Source organism: Diabrotica undecimpunctata, chromosome 7, assembly GCF_040954645.1.
Source record: "Diabrotica undecimpunctata isolate CICGRU chromosome 7, icDiaUnde3, whole genome shotgun sequence".
Classification (NCBI taxonomy): Eukaryota; Metazoa; Arthropoda; class Insecta; order Coleoptera; family Chrysomelidae; genus Diabrotica; species Diabrotica undecimpunctata.
In genome coordinates, this window is record NC_092809.1 from 49,472,016 (window position 1) to 49,487,191 (window position 15,176).

Consider the following 15,176-nt stretch of genomic DNA (forward strand, 5'->3'; position numbering starts at 1 on the left):
CATTTGCGACAAAATACAAAGATTGTATTCGATAGCTACACTCTTCGCCTTTATAACGCATTTTAATTTTTGTCGATTGGACACCCTCATCAGCAGATATCGAATTTTTACCATCGAGTTTATTTATTTATTTATTTTCAACGGGCTGCTGCCCAATAAGATTAACAATGTTTACAATGTATACAATAAAACAAAATAAAATATAAATATTACAAACTTAATCACGTAATTTATTTTTACATATCAAAATAATGATTACCTATTCCACAGCCACTCAAATAAACACATGCCTGAGACCAGAAAGGAATTCGGCCTTAGGTGCAAAAAAATCTAGATCTGGGTGAATATTTGCTCATTTTAGTGCTAGAGAAAAAAAATTATTATGTGTATAGTAGGTTCTGTGAAGAGGAACATAAAAAGTTTGGTTTAATCGTGTTCTACGGAGAGGTACCTACATGCAGACCAACCTGCTCAAATAGCTGAGGACACAAGACTGTAGAATTAGTTATGTCATAAAGCATCTTCGCATCTTTAATGAATCGTCGGTCATACAATGAGACAATACCAAGTTGGGTTTCAATTTGATCATAATTTACTTGATTTAATTCAAAAAGTATACCCTGTTTATATGCTACATATTTCCAGAACTTGTGTTTAACTGTCTCAATTTTTGATATGTAAATATAAGATGGAGACCATACACAAGAACAATGCTCCAGATGGGGTCTAACTAAAGAACAATATACTAATTTAATCGTTTCAATATTCTGAAAGTCTCTAGTGAATGTTTTTATAAAGCCAAGCATTTCTAAAGACTTGGAAATTATTACGAACATATTATAATGCGATTTAAATAAAATTTTAGAGTCTAAATTAATTCCCAGATCACGAGTTTCGTTAACCCAGTCAACAAGAATGTTTTGTATATTATAATTATATTCCATTGGGTCTCTCGATCGTCTAAAAGAAACAGCATGACACTTGGATGCGTTCAGGGTCATGGCATTCAACACACACTACTCACTCAACCGATCAAGATCGTGTTGAAGATTAACACAATCTTCTGTATTATTGATAATTGTGTAGAACTTTAGATCGTCCGCAAAAAGAAGAGGTCGACTGTGCTATAAGCAGTGGTGTATATCATTGATGAATATGTTAAATAATAGGGGTCCCAAATAAGAACCCTGGGGTACTCCTGAATGATCCTTAATCTCTAAGAAGTAGCCCATCAACACCCATTTTTTTAAGTTTAAGCATTAAAATATTATGGTTTACCCGATCAAATGTCCTGGAGAAATCATTGTATAGTGCATGTACCTTATAGCCCCACTCCATGGCCTTCCTCACGAAGTCCACAAACACTAGTATATTACATTCAGTTGAAAAATTCTTGAGAAAGCTGGGAGGAAATCCATCAGGACTAGGATCCTTATTCACATCCAGTTCTGATCATTTTAAATAAATATCACATATAGCTATGTTGAAACCAGTCGTTGATATAAATTTTATTTAAAATTGATTTCGCGCGGGTAACTGACGCAAAGTGTATACAAAAAGTACTACTAAACATTTTTGTGCAAAATTGTCTCAGCTACATTTTTTATTTGAAACATTTTTTTTTCTACGGCTACAGATTCTTGGTGAATCGAATTTTTCCATTTTCTCCCCATAAGTGGGTGCATTTTAAAGGAAAGCCGGCAGATAGGAGTGGTAAACCTTTTTGCATCCTTTTTGGAGTCCCAAAATTGACATTCTCAGCAAAATTTAGTTTTTTCGTATGATTTTTAGAAGTCAAATCTCTAACGACTGGACTATATACCAATAAAATAAACGTGAAGGCGAAACATCACTGGATGTTTCCCCTTCCAAGTTTAACCACATAATTAATTTAAGTAGGTAAACAAATAAGCAGAAAAAATAATATAGATGCCAATAAATAAGTGAATATTTTGACAGATTTTAGTTTGAAGCCCATTTACGTCTTTTTCAAATCAAGAATATTGGATTGGTCATTAGAATTATTTTTCACTTAATATTCCATTTAAATCAAATCCAAATCTCACAAGAACTTGTCGTCCAATCAAATCATGCCGTTAACTTGAAAGCTTATTGTTATTGGTTGACAGGGCAATGAGTTAAACATATACATGTGGAGAATGAAAGGGAAAGTAAATATTATTATAAATTATAGTCGTTGGTAATGACCTCATTCTTATTTTTTATTTAGAATTAAAATTAACATAATATATAGAAATGGGAGGAAAAGCACAAGGCAAGGCAGTCATCGGGTCTGGTTGGTCAGGCAAGTATCGTAAACTCAGATTTTTATCAATGGATATGATTTAGCATGCTGTGAGACTGTGAACTGTGAGAGAATAGACAAATGTCAAAATATGACAACATCTAGTACTAGTGTTTACGTTTACGCAAAATAACTTCTACTATTATCTATTTACAGAAAATTTACGTCTTTTATTAGTTTTTTAAAATGTGTACCGTAAATAGATCGCATCAAAGACATTTGGTCTCGGATGGTTGTCCAATACCAATTGGAAATAGTGTTTGTGGTGAAACAAAAACGTTAGATATTATTAATGAGTTTAAAAGACTTTATGAAGAGAAAATGAATGAGATTGATAATACTAGTTGTGGAGACTGTTTGCAGGTTCGTATTTTATTTCATTGAAGGTTTCTTTGAATCAGTCACTTATTTCTATATATAGACATAACCTTCAGCCTTCAGGAGTAAAAGATTACTTATTGGTGTCAATAGAAGTTATCTTTGTAATATTGTTGATGTGTCACATTTATTTATTAATTTTATATAATTTTAAGTATAGTTTTATACATATGTTGTCTACTTTTACCAAGTTCAAACACAACAGTTTAGCAATACTTCTTAGTCTTCTTACTCAATAGTAGAATCAAAGAATATAGAGGCTTTGGTAGAATCACTAAAATTATTCAGTTGTCAGTCAGTGAGACAATCAATCTTCCATTAATTATTAGTAATAATTTTCTTTACTTTTTCTCTGATTTACTGCTCTTTACTGCTAGGAATTTGTTTGGTGAATACCTAGTACTTTGGTGATTATTTGTATATGCTTTTGAGCTCTTTTGGATAAAGCAAAAAGATATATTTTGTAGTTGTATCTGTTTTTAATGGAAAATGTTTGACAAAGACAGGTATAAGATGTAGTTGCAGCTGTAGCTTTCCTCTAAGTATCATTGAGTCAGATTTTAACATTGGTAAAGGTTTCCTATCATTGAAATGATATCAGGTATCATTTTAAAATGGTTTCAGGTATCATTTTGAAATGGTTTGAAGGAAATTTAGAAAATTGTTTCCTCCCTATCTTTTGTAATTATCCAGGGGATGTAGATGTTTGATTTTGAGATTTCTGAAGAACATGTTGCCTAAAGATGAATCAATAATTCTCAGACTGAGCAAAGCTTATTATTTTTAGCTAGAAAGTAACCTTTGAAAGGAACTTCTATTCAGATAATTTTTCTCTAATTAATATTTGATATATTTAAAAATCCATAGAACTGTGTCAAAGTACAAGTGTATATTTTATTTGGCAGATCCTCATTTCAACAAGTAAATGAAAAGAAAATATCAAACAGCTAGTTGTTTTATCCATCTACTAGATATAATAGGTTATAGCTATTAGACACTAGAATACATAAGTCCACCATTCAGAAGTTATGAAATTAATTGTTCTAGGATAACACTCAATCATAAAACAAAACAATACTATAGACATATGGTGTGGGATAAAATTAACTATGATTTATTATTAATAATTTCATAATTTATGATTATTACAATTTCAGAATAAAACTTTAATAATTATTTATTTAAAAAATAAAATTGTTTTCATTATTTGTATATTATGCAACCAATAATATGTGGCAACCACCAATTCACTGCTTCATTAATCATTTCAGTTTTTATATACCTTATGATTGTTTCTTGTTAGTTATTAAGAGAGGTTGCTGGCCCTAATCTTCAACACTGGCCAGGTAGGTTGAAAGATTGTTAGAAATTACATTTCCTTAGCCACTTAATGCATTATCCTATGTCTGACACAGCATCTTGCTGTTAAATTTGGGACTTGCAGTGTCTGGCAGTAGTACAGCGCTATTCAAATGTTTTATGGCAGTTTCTGACCCATTCATGACAAAGTTATTATTTAGTTCTAGATTTAGCCATACGACTCCCTTTAAGGGGAAAATTCACTAATCCATACCTATGGTATCAAAAGGTTTGAGCTCTGGTGGGACTCTTTCCATGTTATCGAGCCCTAGGTGACTTGATATGCTGGAGTATCTCCCAAAAATTACATAAACATAAATTATCATTCACCATTTTCATGGGTGTGAATTTATACCTACTGTCAGGAGTTACTTTTTGTTCCACAGCAGGTATTCCTGCTACCCTCTAGGTATTGGTGCTACAAATACTCAGAGAGCATCCCCCACTTAGAGGGGGTCACGCCTGATAGAAGAACTGACAAAAAACTCCCACAGGTTATTTATTTTATTATTTATTTTGTGTACAGCCAGAGGCCTTATTTAAGCCAATAAATCAAAATTTGTCTTATAGTAAATCTATTTGTATTCGCAGTACCCTATGATATCTCGAATGTTTCTATATGTTCATTATTAATGAAGATACTGTGTAGTACCTTTTTTGTAGTCGCCTTGTTTGTTTTTTCTTACCTAATATATTCGTTATTTCCTCCCCTTTTATTTGCTATGTCGCATGTTAAGATTCGTTTAGTTGTTAATTTTGAACTCATCCAGAGGCCGTCTTTAAGTCAATAAATCAAAATTTGTCTTTTAGTTAAACTGTTTTTATCCATAGTGCCCTATGGCATCTCGTATTTGACTATACATTCATTAATAATGAAGACACTGTGTAGTGCCCTTTTGGTAGTCGCCTTGTTTGTTTTTCTCTCTTAATATATTTGTGATATCCTTCTATTTTATTTAACGTATCACACGCTCCAATCGGACCAATAACAAAGGAGATATGATGTAATGCCCTATTAGCAATGCCAGAATGATGCCACAATGGTGTTTTTTCGGTCTCAATATATTTGCTACCCCCTTACCTTTCCAATGATGTATCATACGTCGCGATCCGATGAACTATTATAACCCAGCCGCAAAACTCAAAAAATGAGCAGAATGAACCTTAACATTTCCCTATGGAATTTTACATGGGAAATTAAGCAGAAACGGTATAGAAGCGTCTTTACAGGTATAGCTTTTACTTAATTTTATATAATTGTTATTTAATTTTACGTAATTCTGTTTAACTTGATTTAATTTTATTTAATTCTATTTACCTTTACCTCTCTAAAAAATAGAAAATCACCAGAAGAGGACAGAATACCGAATGAACACCCAAAGTATGGAGGATCAGATCTGACCAAACAACTATTAAAACTAATCCAAAAAATAATAGAACAAAACAGAATTTCCAAGATTGCAGATCAAGCATCCTAATACCTCTCTTCAAAAAGGGAGATAAATCGGACCCGGAAAATTACAGAGGAATTAATTTATTAAACACAACACTAAAATTAACAACCAAAGTGATAACAAATAAACTGAATGAAATTTTAACACCAACAGAAGAACAACAAGGTTTTAGGTGGGGAAGATCGTGCACTGACGCTATATTTATAATCAGGCAAGTGCAAGAAAAATGACTGAGAAGTGCAAGACTGCTATGCAGATGACGCAATACTACTCTCTTAAAGTGAAGATGATTTACAACATATGTTGCACCAATTTCACATGTTAATGTCCCCAAAAGAGACAAAATGCATGGTTATAACAGCAAATTTACTAAGATGTAAATTGGAGCTGGAAGGTCAGATAATAGAACAAGTAATGGATTATAAATATCTAGACATCACATTATCTAGTTACAGAAAGCTCGAAACAGAATTGGAAGATCAAGTGAATAGAGCAAACAGAGACGCAGGTTGCCTGAATGAAATAATATGGAGACATGAAAATATCAGGAAAGAAATGAAAGGCAGAATTTACAAAACAGTTATCAGTCCAATAATGACATACGTGGCAGAAACACGACCTGACAGGAAAGGTCAAAAAGGATTTTAGAAACAGCAGAGATAATAACACTTGGAAAAATTGATGGGAAAACACTATGGGGCAGAGCTAGAAGTACAGATTACCGACATAGATGCCAGGTGGAGAACATCAAACACTGGGTAAGAAATAGAACACTAGTATGGAACAATCATATAAACCGAATGACAACAAATAGACCAGTAAAGACGGCAAGAGACGGTTTCCCAATAGAAAGAGGATCCATAGGAAAACCACGAAAACGATGGAACAACAACTTGCTACAGGCACATTGAAAAACAGACAGAGTCATGTCCACATAAAAAGAAGAAGATATATAACAATAAAACACTGAAAGCTTTGTTTTCAAAACTTCCACAAAATTTATTATAATATTTTATCACTACAGCTGTTTCGGCAGAGTGTCTTTCTCAAGTTTTGGATGTGTTTACAATTTATAGTCTTGAACGAAATAAGTTGAGGAGGGGAGAGCTGTTTATCTCAAGTGGGTCAATCAGAATTATGTCTGTTTTTTAATTTGTTATTTCCATAGATTCTAATAAAGATAGCTTAAGGCCTTTATTTTGGATGTAAAGAATTTGAAATTCGTCATTAAAAGATGATTATGATCTATAAGTTTGAAAACAAAGTTTTCAGTGTTTTATTCTTATATAAAATGAATTTCCATCAAGTAACGGTCGAATCCATCACTTAGAAGAAGATATGTTTCAAGCCTTTTTAGTATAGGCCCCCCAATTCAATATCTTGTTTTTTATGCATTAAAATATAATCCGAGCAGTCCTATGTTTTTGAAAAATTTAGATATACACCTTATAATATACACCTTATAGAATAATTTACCTTCTTAAGATATTCATATATATATTTTATGGGAGTTTTATAGATGGTAGATTTCACCTGCTGATAACTATGTTAAAAAGAATTCAAAAGATTAAAATTTGCTAAGAATTCTGCCAATCTCTTACAAGTAGTAAATCCATTTATTCATAACTTAGAAAAAGATAATTACAAGCTATGGGAATTACATTCAACAAAAGCTGAATTTCAAACCGGGGTGATCGAAAGGTAGCGGTGTTTTTTATGTGCTATAAAGCGGCTTTTTTTAAGATCATTATTTAGAATTTGTCAAAATAAATATATAGGGCTAACGGAATTGTTATTACTGTAAAATTTTGTAGTGGTCACCAAAAATATTTTGAGAAAGGGTCGAAGAGGATTAACTGAATTACGGCATGCCTTACGAATTTAAAAAAATAAATAAATTAGAACATGGAAGCTTTTTATTGCATTAAAATAATAGAAGAAGAAGACATTTTCTTTTTTCTTACATCTTTTAATCAATCAATTTTGTTATTATTTAATCTATTTAATATTTCTTCAGGAGAAATTGCAACTACAGCAAAATTGGATTGGCGATTTGACTGAACAAAATGAGATGCTCGTACGAGCCGTTGAAGATTTAGAACTGGAAGCTACCGAACGTGTTAAAATGTTAGAAGAAAAATTACAAAGAAGTGCTGAATGCATTTGCGAGGTAAATATTGAAGATTTTGTATTTATGTCACATTTCCCCCTTTAAATTTCATATTATTCTTAATTCAGTTCAGAAAATAATGAATGTTTAGTAAAAGATACATAATTTATAAAATTTACTAGAAGAAACAAAGCTGTCAAGATTTGAGCAATGTAAGTTTTCTTAATAATCCCAACTTTTATTTTAATACATACTTTTTTTACCTAGGTAATGAAGAAGTACCGAGAACACGATATAGCTGGAAGTCTTCTGGATGAACCACGGAAAAGGATATTTAATCTAAAAAATGATATGACCAATGTATTAGAATTTTTGCGTAGGATAAGGGAAGAAAAGCGATGGAATACGGAAGGACTTAATTTTATTGAACTAACAGAAGCAGATCTTCTTGGAAGCGGAATTCATGAAGACATAAGTCAGTATGTAGAATTTTTATCCAAGCACACTTTTAGTTAATGCGAGTTTAAAACCTTCAAACTTTTTCATTTTTTAGGTACTTAAATAAAGAAAACGTAAAGGTATGCAAATATTTTACTTTGCTTTGCCTTAAATTTGCTTTATTAACAAAAATGCAGCTTGTTTTCAATTTGTTGTACTGGCTATATTCGGCATATTGTTAAAATATTTACATAAGTGTTCTCAAAGTTATATCAAGTTCAGGCACATATAATTGATATAGATGCTAGTACTAGTGTAAAACTTTCTGTAACCATTATTACTAAGAATTTCCATTGATTTACTCGAGGAGAAGTGCTGATATCCATCAGGTTTCTGGCGTCCGCTGCCACTCCACTATCCCATATTTTCAGTTGCCTCCCGTTTGGTCAACTGTCGCAACATTTTCCTCGTCACAACTTTTTAATAATTCCTTTTTTGTTAATTGATCTACTTCAACAGGTTCAGGGATTTTCAGAGATAACTAGTGTCTTTGTGATCACCACATAATTGTAAGTCGTTGTTTGAGAATGATTCTGATGATCTTGGCAGGGCTACCGCTCTATTTAAGGAACAACGCGACGCGTCTTTTGGCCACCCCTACGCAAGGGGTAAAGGTTATAAGTCAATAAATCGCGTGGGAAATAGTCGAACTCTCAGTTCTCAACCTTATCGAAGTAATAAAAATCAAAATTATTTGCAAGTTTATTGATAAGTTCAAAATACACAATTCGAGGATACAATTAATGATTTTTCCCACACATGTGGTTATCAGATTGCAGCTTTTATAAAACTAGATGTTGCCAAATTTAACGCGAAAAAGTAGTCCTGCAAATGATGTGAAGTTTCAATTATGATCGCTTTATTCGATCCAAAAATGAGTTCCCCTAGCCAATCTTAAGTTTAAAAACAGGACACGGTCACACGGGACTCTTATTGCACGCCAGTTATTGCTGCACTCTTTTTAAAGTAATCAGTGTAAATAATATCCCATCTCCAAAAACAATCCCTATCACACTTCCAGCTGATCAGATGGGCAGTGTTTCATCAATATTCACGTATCGGCTAGAAAATCATCTGAATTCCATTTTATCATTGTCAAAATATTTTCGTAAACCTATACACTTGTCCGTTTTTGTTCGATAGTGCGCAAACGCGGCAACCATCATACGGAAAGCTTTTTCATATCCAAATGTTCTTGTTTGATGTCATATACACTCTCACGTGACATGCCAAGATTCTGTGCTATATCACAAATTATGATTCTACGAAAACGCCTCGATTTTCATGGACTTTATTTCTGGGCAACCTTTTTTTGTCTATCCAGTCTTTTACGTCTGGTATAAGTGTTCTTGTTCATTCAGACCTTTCCCATTTTTCTTGCCATTTTGCTTTGGTGACGCCTGCTTTGTCGTTTTCACTGATGCCATATGTGATTGAGCTTTCCTTTATTGAGCTATCACTTATAAGGCAACTGTCGAAGTCGTCTTATTTGCACAGACGACTCTCAACAGGCCCTTTCTTTTAAGTTTTCTCTAGAATTCTTCTGTATTTTTGTTCACGCATTACCTGCTGTGTATAGTATGGTGGAGTGGACCACTTCCATAAGACTTTTTCTTCTACTTGTCCCTGAACTACCTACGTTTGGCATGATCTTTGTTAGCGATGCTATTCTTTAATCGGCTTTTTTCGCGACATATATTACGTGTTCACCGAAGCTCTATTTGGTGTCCAGTATTACGTCCAGATATTTGACTTTCTTGACAGGTAGGATACTTTGTCCTTGCAAAGTGAAGTAAATGTGCTTTCTCGCTCTTGGACCCATGAAGATTATGGCCTCCGTCTTCTGTGTGACTAACGTCAGTTCTCTGTGTTTGCTCTATCCATTATGAGCCCATTCTCGAAGTGTTCCACTAGTATAACTAGGTCATCTGCGTACGTAATTGCGTGCATTACCGACGCTCCTAGGACCGAGCCCTGTTTTCATTGTGTCGACTTTTAGTTATATTAACGATTCTGTCTGAAATAATCTCTCACCAAGTTTTTCAAGTATGGGGATATTTTCATTTCTTCTAATAAACTGATGATTTTTCCCCAGCTCGCGTTGTTAAATGCATTTTTGATGTCCAAGTAGAGTGCCACCATCCACCTACTTCTTCTACATGCTTCTTTTTCCCTTACTATCCCGTTTATTGCGTCTATGGCAGATCTGCCTTTTCTGAACCCATACATTTGGTCCGCAGACCTTCCTTTTCTTCTATTTCTTTTTCGAGTCTTGACTTTATGAGAATTTCAAATAGCTTGCCTAGTGTATTTAGCAAATATATTGACCTGAAAGACCTGGTTCTTCCATTTCGTTCACAGGTTTAGGGATGAGGATTTTGCCGCTTTCCATACCGTGGGAATTATGTTTTTACGTTCATTATGTTTTTCACCCATTCAGCGTTTTCCTTGATTATGATCTTTATTATTTCCAGCGCAATTCTATCGGATCCGGATGCCCTTCCTGTCTATAGTGCCTTTCCTGCTTCTATTATCTCTTGCATTGTGAAGTCATTTGTGAGTGTATCTGTAATTATTATATGGAAGACTTTCTCCACTCTTTTCGGGATAAGTGCTTCCGCTAGTTCTCTCCTTTAAGGCTTTTAGTCTTTCGTCTTCTTTTACTAGACGGTTTTTTTCCTGTCTCTGGTGAGTTTTCTTCTTAACTCGTTATGAGCAGGTGCTCATTCTTCTTCCCCTTGGGCAATATCTCTGAAGTATAGATCAAAACTACTCCTTTCACAACCTAACCTCAAATGTCTTCAAGCTGAAAACGTGGCCATGCGCATTTAAATCAATCTAGGCTAGACAATAATTTGGCAGATACTGTCACAGTACTGCTACTCATAGTAGTGAAGCAGTAAAAGTTTAGAGAATGCGTTAAAGATTTTGGTGTTGTGTGTCACTTTGTTTTTAGCCCAGAAATGTCTATAATAAAAAATTTTGGATAGGTAATTTATAAAGTCCATTTTGAAATAATTAAGAAAACACTTTATTTGCGCTTTATCTATGCTTTGAAAATACGTGAAAAATGTTTCTCTCTTAATAATATAATCTGCATTCAATGTAAAGTAGGTCTAATCACTTTTGCGTGAATCTAAAAATTATAACCGTAAGCTATCAGACTTTTAGTGAAATTCAGTTAATCAAAATTCTAACATTCAGGAAGTGTTAGTGCAATATTATTAGAAAAAAATGGGTTAATGAAGAAGTAGAGATCGTTCAAAAAACAACAATGATGTTAAACAACAATAATGACAATTTAAACAAAGTATAAAATACCAAAATAAAAAATTAAGAAGAAAATATTTGAACAAATAAATACAATTTTGACATTAACCCAGTTGTTATACCGGAAAGAAACATTTTTCTGCTACATAAATTATTTCTGAACACTATTATCATCTCAACTAAAATGCTTTTTAACTTATTACTCAACTACGTTTGCATTAGCTTAGGCTTGAATGATTAAGAGCTTTATGTGTTATTATGGTGTTCCATGGAAATCCTGATTGAACAATGCGGATTTAACGCAACATTAAGGCGTTTGCGGACCAGCGAGTTAGTTCGGCGGATTCGTAGCCACTGACCAGTCGGCATATACAGTGGTAGTCAATTCGGAGTCACCTATAATGTTTTTATGTTATGCTTAAACCCTAATGTGTAATTTACTACAATTTATCCATAATAAAAACGGTGTAAAGATAGAAAGTTATTTGAGTTCACACACAGGTCTATCAAGATTATGTAGTCAAATAACGGGATAGAATAAAGCTTATTTAGCATTCGAGGGTTTAAGCGCTTTATGCACGTTTCTCCATGTTTTGATGGGGCTTCCTACACTTGTTCTTTTTAGTATGTAATTTAGTATCTGTATGTGTTTTCCATTTTGTTTTTTATTCTTTTATTTTCTCATTGATTGGTGAAACTCACCTTTCACCTGTTATAGTTGCATAGCGTACATCCATGAACGAAATGATCAGCAGGCATTACTCGGAGTTTCATTGAAGACAACAACGTCAAGAAAACTTCTTGTAGTGCCTACCCCTTTCGGATTTTCTCGACCATCATGACAATATGTATTTTGCAAACTGCGCTGCGGCTCTAAAAAGATTTGTGGTTGTTGTGTCGAACCACTAGATTTTTCAGCCAGGAAATCCTTCGTCTTCCTGGTCCACGTTTTCCTTCTACTTTTTCTTGTAAAATTGATTTCAGCATCCCATATCTTTCGCTGCTCCTCATGATGTGACCGAGATATTCGATTTTGGCTACTTTTTTTGTGGTTAATAACTCTTTTCCTTTTTGCATTTTTAATGAAACGTCCTGGTTAGTAACAAGAAAACTTACCATGTTATATTTAAATAGGCATAATATCTCGACTGTATTCAAATCCTGAAATCCCTACTCTATCTAAACTGTATAAATTAATAATGATAAACAATAAACTTAAAACTTACAGTTCTGTTTTCAAAACTTACTATAAACATACGAAAACGTCAACTGTAGCACAAAAGTTGGAGTTAAGTGCAATGCTGAGTATATAGGCAACCAGTCTTGGAACAAGTGAAACGCTGTACAAGTGAAACAAAGTATTGTGTCAGTTGAGAGAAAATGTTAGAGAAACAAAGTATTGCTTCTCACAGTGCACCATTTGAGTTGTTACTTTTAATATAAAATAATAGTTGTTAGCCTGTCAATAACATAATTTTTTTCACATTTAACTAATTTTAATAGTTCTACAAGTTCTTTTTTTGTGTAAGAATTTCATAAAATATATTTCATGTTTTGATAAAAATTCTTGAATTTCAGCTTTGTTTGAATTAGTGTTTGGAATTTTACTCTTTAGTCTACAATGATACAGAGCATTATCCAAAATAATAACGCTATTTCTTTTTAATTGAGGTAGTAATTGCTGCTCAAACCACTTTTCAAACAAAGTACTGTCCATATCTTGATGATCTAAGCGACAATCACTTACACTCTTAGCAGAGAGTAATAAAGCATCTTCTACCCATCCTGATTCTCCCTCACAATGTTAAATACAAATTCTCTTCCCTCTAGAGGGACATTGATGACGCAATTTTTACTACCATCGGTTTAACATTTTTTAACTATATCGTGGGTGTCGAACCAAGTTTCATCCAAATAATACAAGTTCATCCCTTCACTCCTAAAAGACCTTAGACTTTCTAAATAATCGAACCTCCACTTTATTAAACGGCTGGATTCCATAATTGCCTGCCGTTTATTCACTGTTTTAAACATAAAACCATTAGATTTTAAAAACCTTCACAAAGTAGTTTTATAACACTCGGGGATTATTTCTTTGTTTCTTAATTCACTCAAAAGTTTATTTAAAGTTGGTAAGTTATTCACTGAATACATAACGTATGGTCCTAAAGTTTTGGGAACAATTTCAAAAGCATATAACTCTGACCACGATAATCTTATATTTTTATTAAATTATTCAACAATTTAACTTAACTATCCTTATTATAAATCAAAATTCAAGTGACAGACAAGGGACCATTATTTTCGATTTGCCTAATAATTCCCCTGACACGTTGCATCATCCTTTGGACGACCTCGGCGTCAATTTCTCTAATTTTTGTATATATGCGGCGTCTTAACTGTTCCTGATTTTGTGCTTCCCATCCGTTATTATAGACTTTCCGACTTAATATTGCCCAGAACTCTTCAATTGGACGAGCCTGAGGTAGGTTGGGGGATTGTCTGCTTTCGGTACAAAGGTAATGGTTGTTAGTTTCGTACCAGTCCCTTGTGATCCTCGCGTAATGACATGAAGCAAGATATGCACTCGCCTTAACGCGCGGCAACATCTCGGAATTCTCTTTAATTGATCCTCTGTGTATTTTGGAGCTTTCCGGTAGATAATATTGTTACTCGATAGGGTCCTGTATACTGTAGTTTTTCCAACATGAATCTTCTGACCTGTTTTCGCTGTGAGGTCCCAATTTTGTTCTTAGCTGCTTCAATCAGTCTTGCCTCTCTTATATGGTTCAAAATCCGCGATAAATTGTCGATTTGTTTATGTTTTGATCTCGATAAATATTAACAATATCTCGTTTCGACATTCGCCCAACCATATTATAAACACCTCGACGAATATCAATGTTATAAGACATTTTGCAGAGCACAAACCAAAATATTCCGCTTTGTTTATTAAATGTCAATAACTGATGACATTTCAATTCCATGGCCTTCTTTGTTAAATGCATTTTGCTTCTCAATCAGACCAGGTGAAATTTTTCCCAAAACTTTAGGACCATACGTTATACATATGATATATTGCTTACCGTATAGCTGATAAATGAAAATTCGGTCATATTGGATGGGCACCAGAATCCTTTCTTTTTTTTTGCAACACTGGACCGTCTTTTATAAGTTCGTACACAGTGGCTCGTGGCACTTGTGTCAAAAAAACCGTCTTTTTGATCGCTTCTGATTTAACCATCGTCGAAAGAAGACTTAAGACAAAATATGTAATTTTACTTGTTAAGGAATTCTGCTCGGAATTCTGTGTTTTTTATGAATTAATTAATCGGTAAATATGATTAACCTTCCTAATACCGAGTGGGGAGAATTCTCGCCACAGGTCTAACGTTTTTATTAATATCTGTAATTAAGTTTAATCAATCGCTTTGACGGTTTAGGACATTGGTAGTTGATGTATTAAGAGCACAAAGAAGTAGTAAAACCCAAAATACCGCGAACAGAAAATTAAATATTCTCGTCGGGTTGCGCGGAAATGTATGTGATGCGAGAATTGGCCCCACGTGGTATCGAGTGTTTTCACGTTCTACAAATCTGATTTTATCAGTTTAGACAAAAGTTTTGGAAAATGGTTACTAATGACTTTATATATTAGCAGTTGATTGTAATGTGTTTCCTTTATCTTTGAAATTCCATTCGAACTTTTATAATTCCCCTATTAGCATATTTGTGTCTAGATTATCCGAAGCATCCCTTTCTAGTTGGGATTGTCTGATATCTGATAACTGCTAAAATTACC

The 15,176-nt window shown here is 33.5% G+C and overlaps 1 protein-coding gene across 13 annotated transcripts in view; it reads left to right on the top strand.

The window, feature by feature from the left end:
• The window catches only part of LOC140445304 (uncharacterized), a 162,383-nt gene that overhangs the window by 24,630 nt on the left and 122,577 nt on the right, over positions 1 to 15,176 (top strand). For 4 of the 13 annotated variants that reach the window (XM_072537255.1, XM_072537265.1, XM_072537266.1 and 1 more), the window contains exons 1-4: positions 2,315 to 2,668; positions 7,514 to 7,666; positions 7,874 to 8,085; positions 8,160 to 8,184. In XM_072537255.1, the coding sequence (XP_072393356.1) occupies positions 2,492 to 2,668; positions 7,514 to 7,666; positions 7,874 to 8,085; positions 8,160 to 8,184 (567 nt within the window). In that variant the 5' untranslated portion in view covers positions 2,315 to 2,491. The other 9 variants (XM_072537259.1, XM_072537267.1, XM_072537258.1 and 6 more) reach the window with 7 other exon arrangements.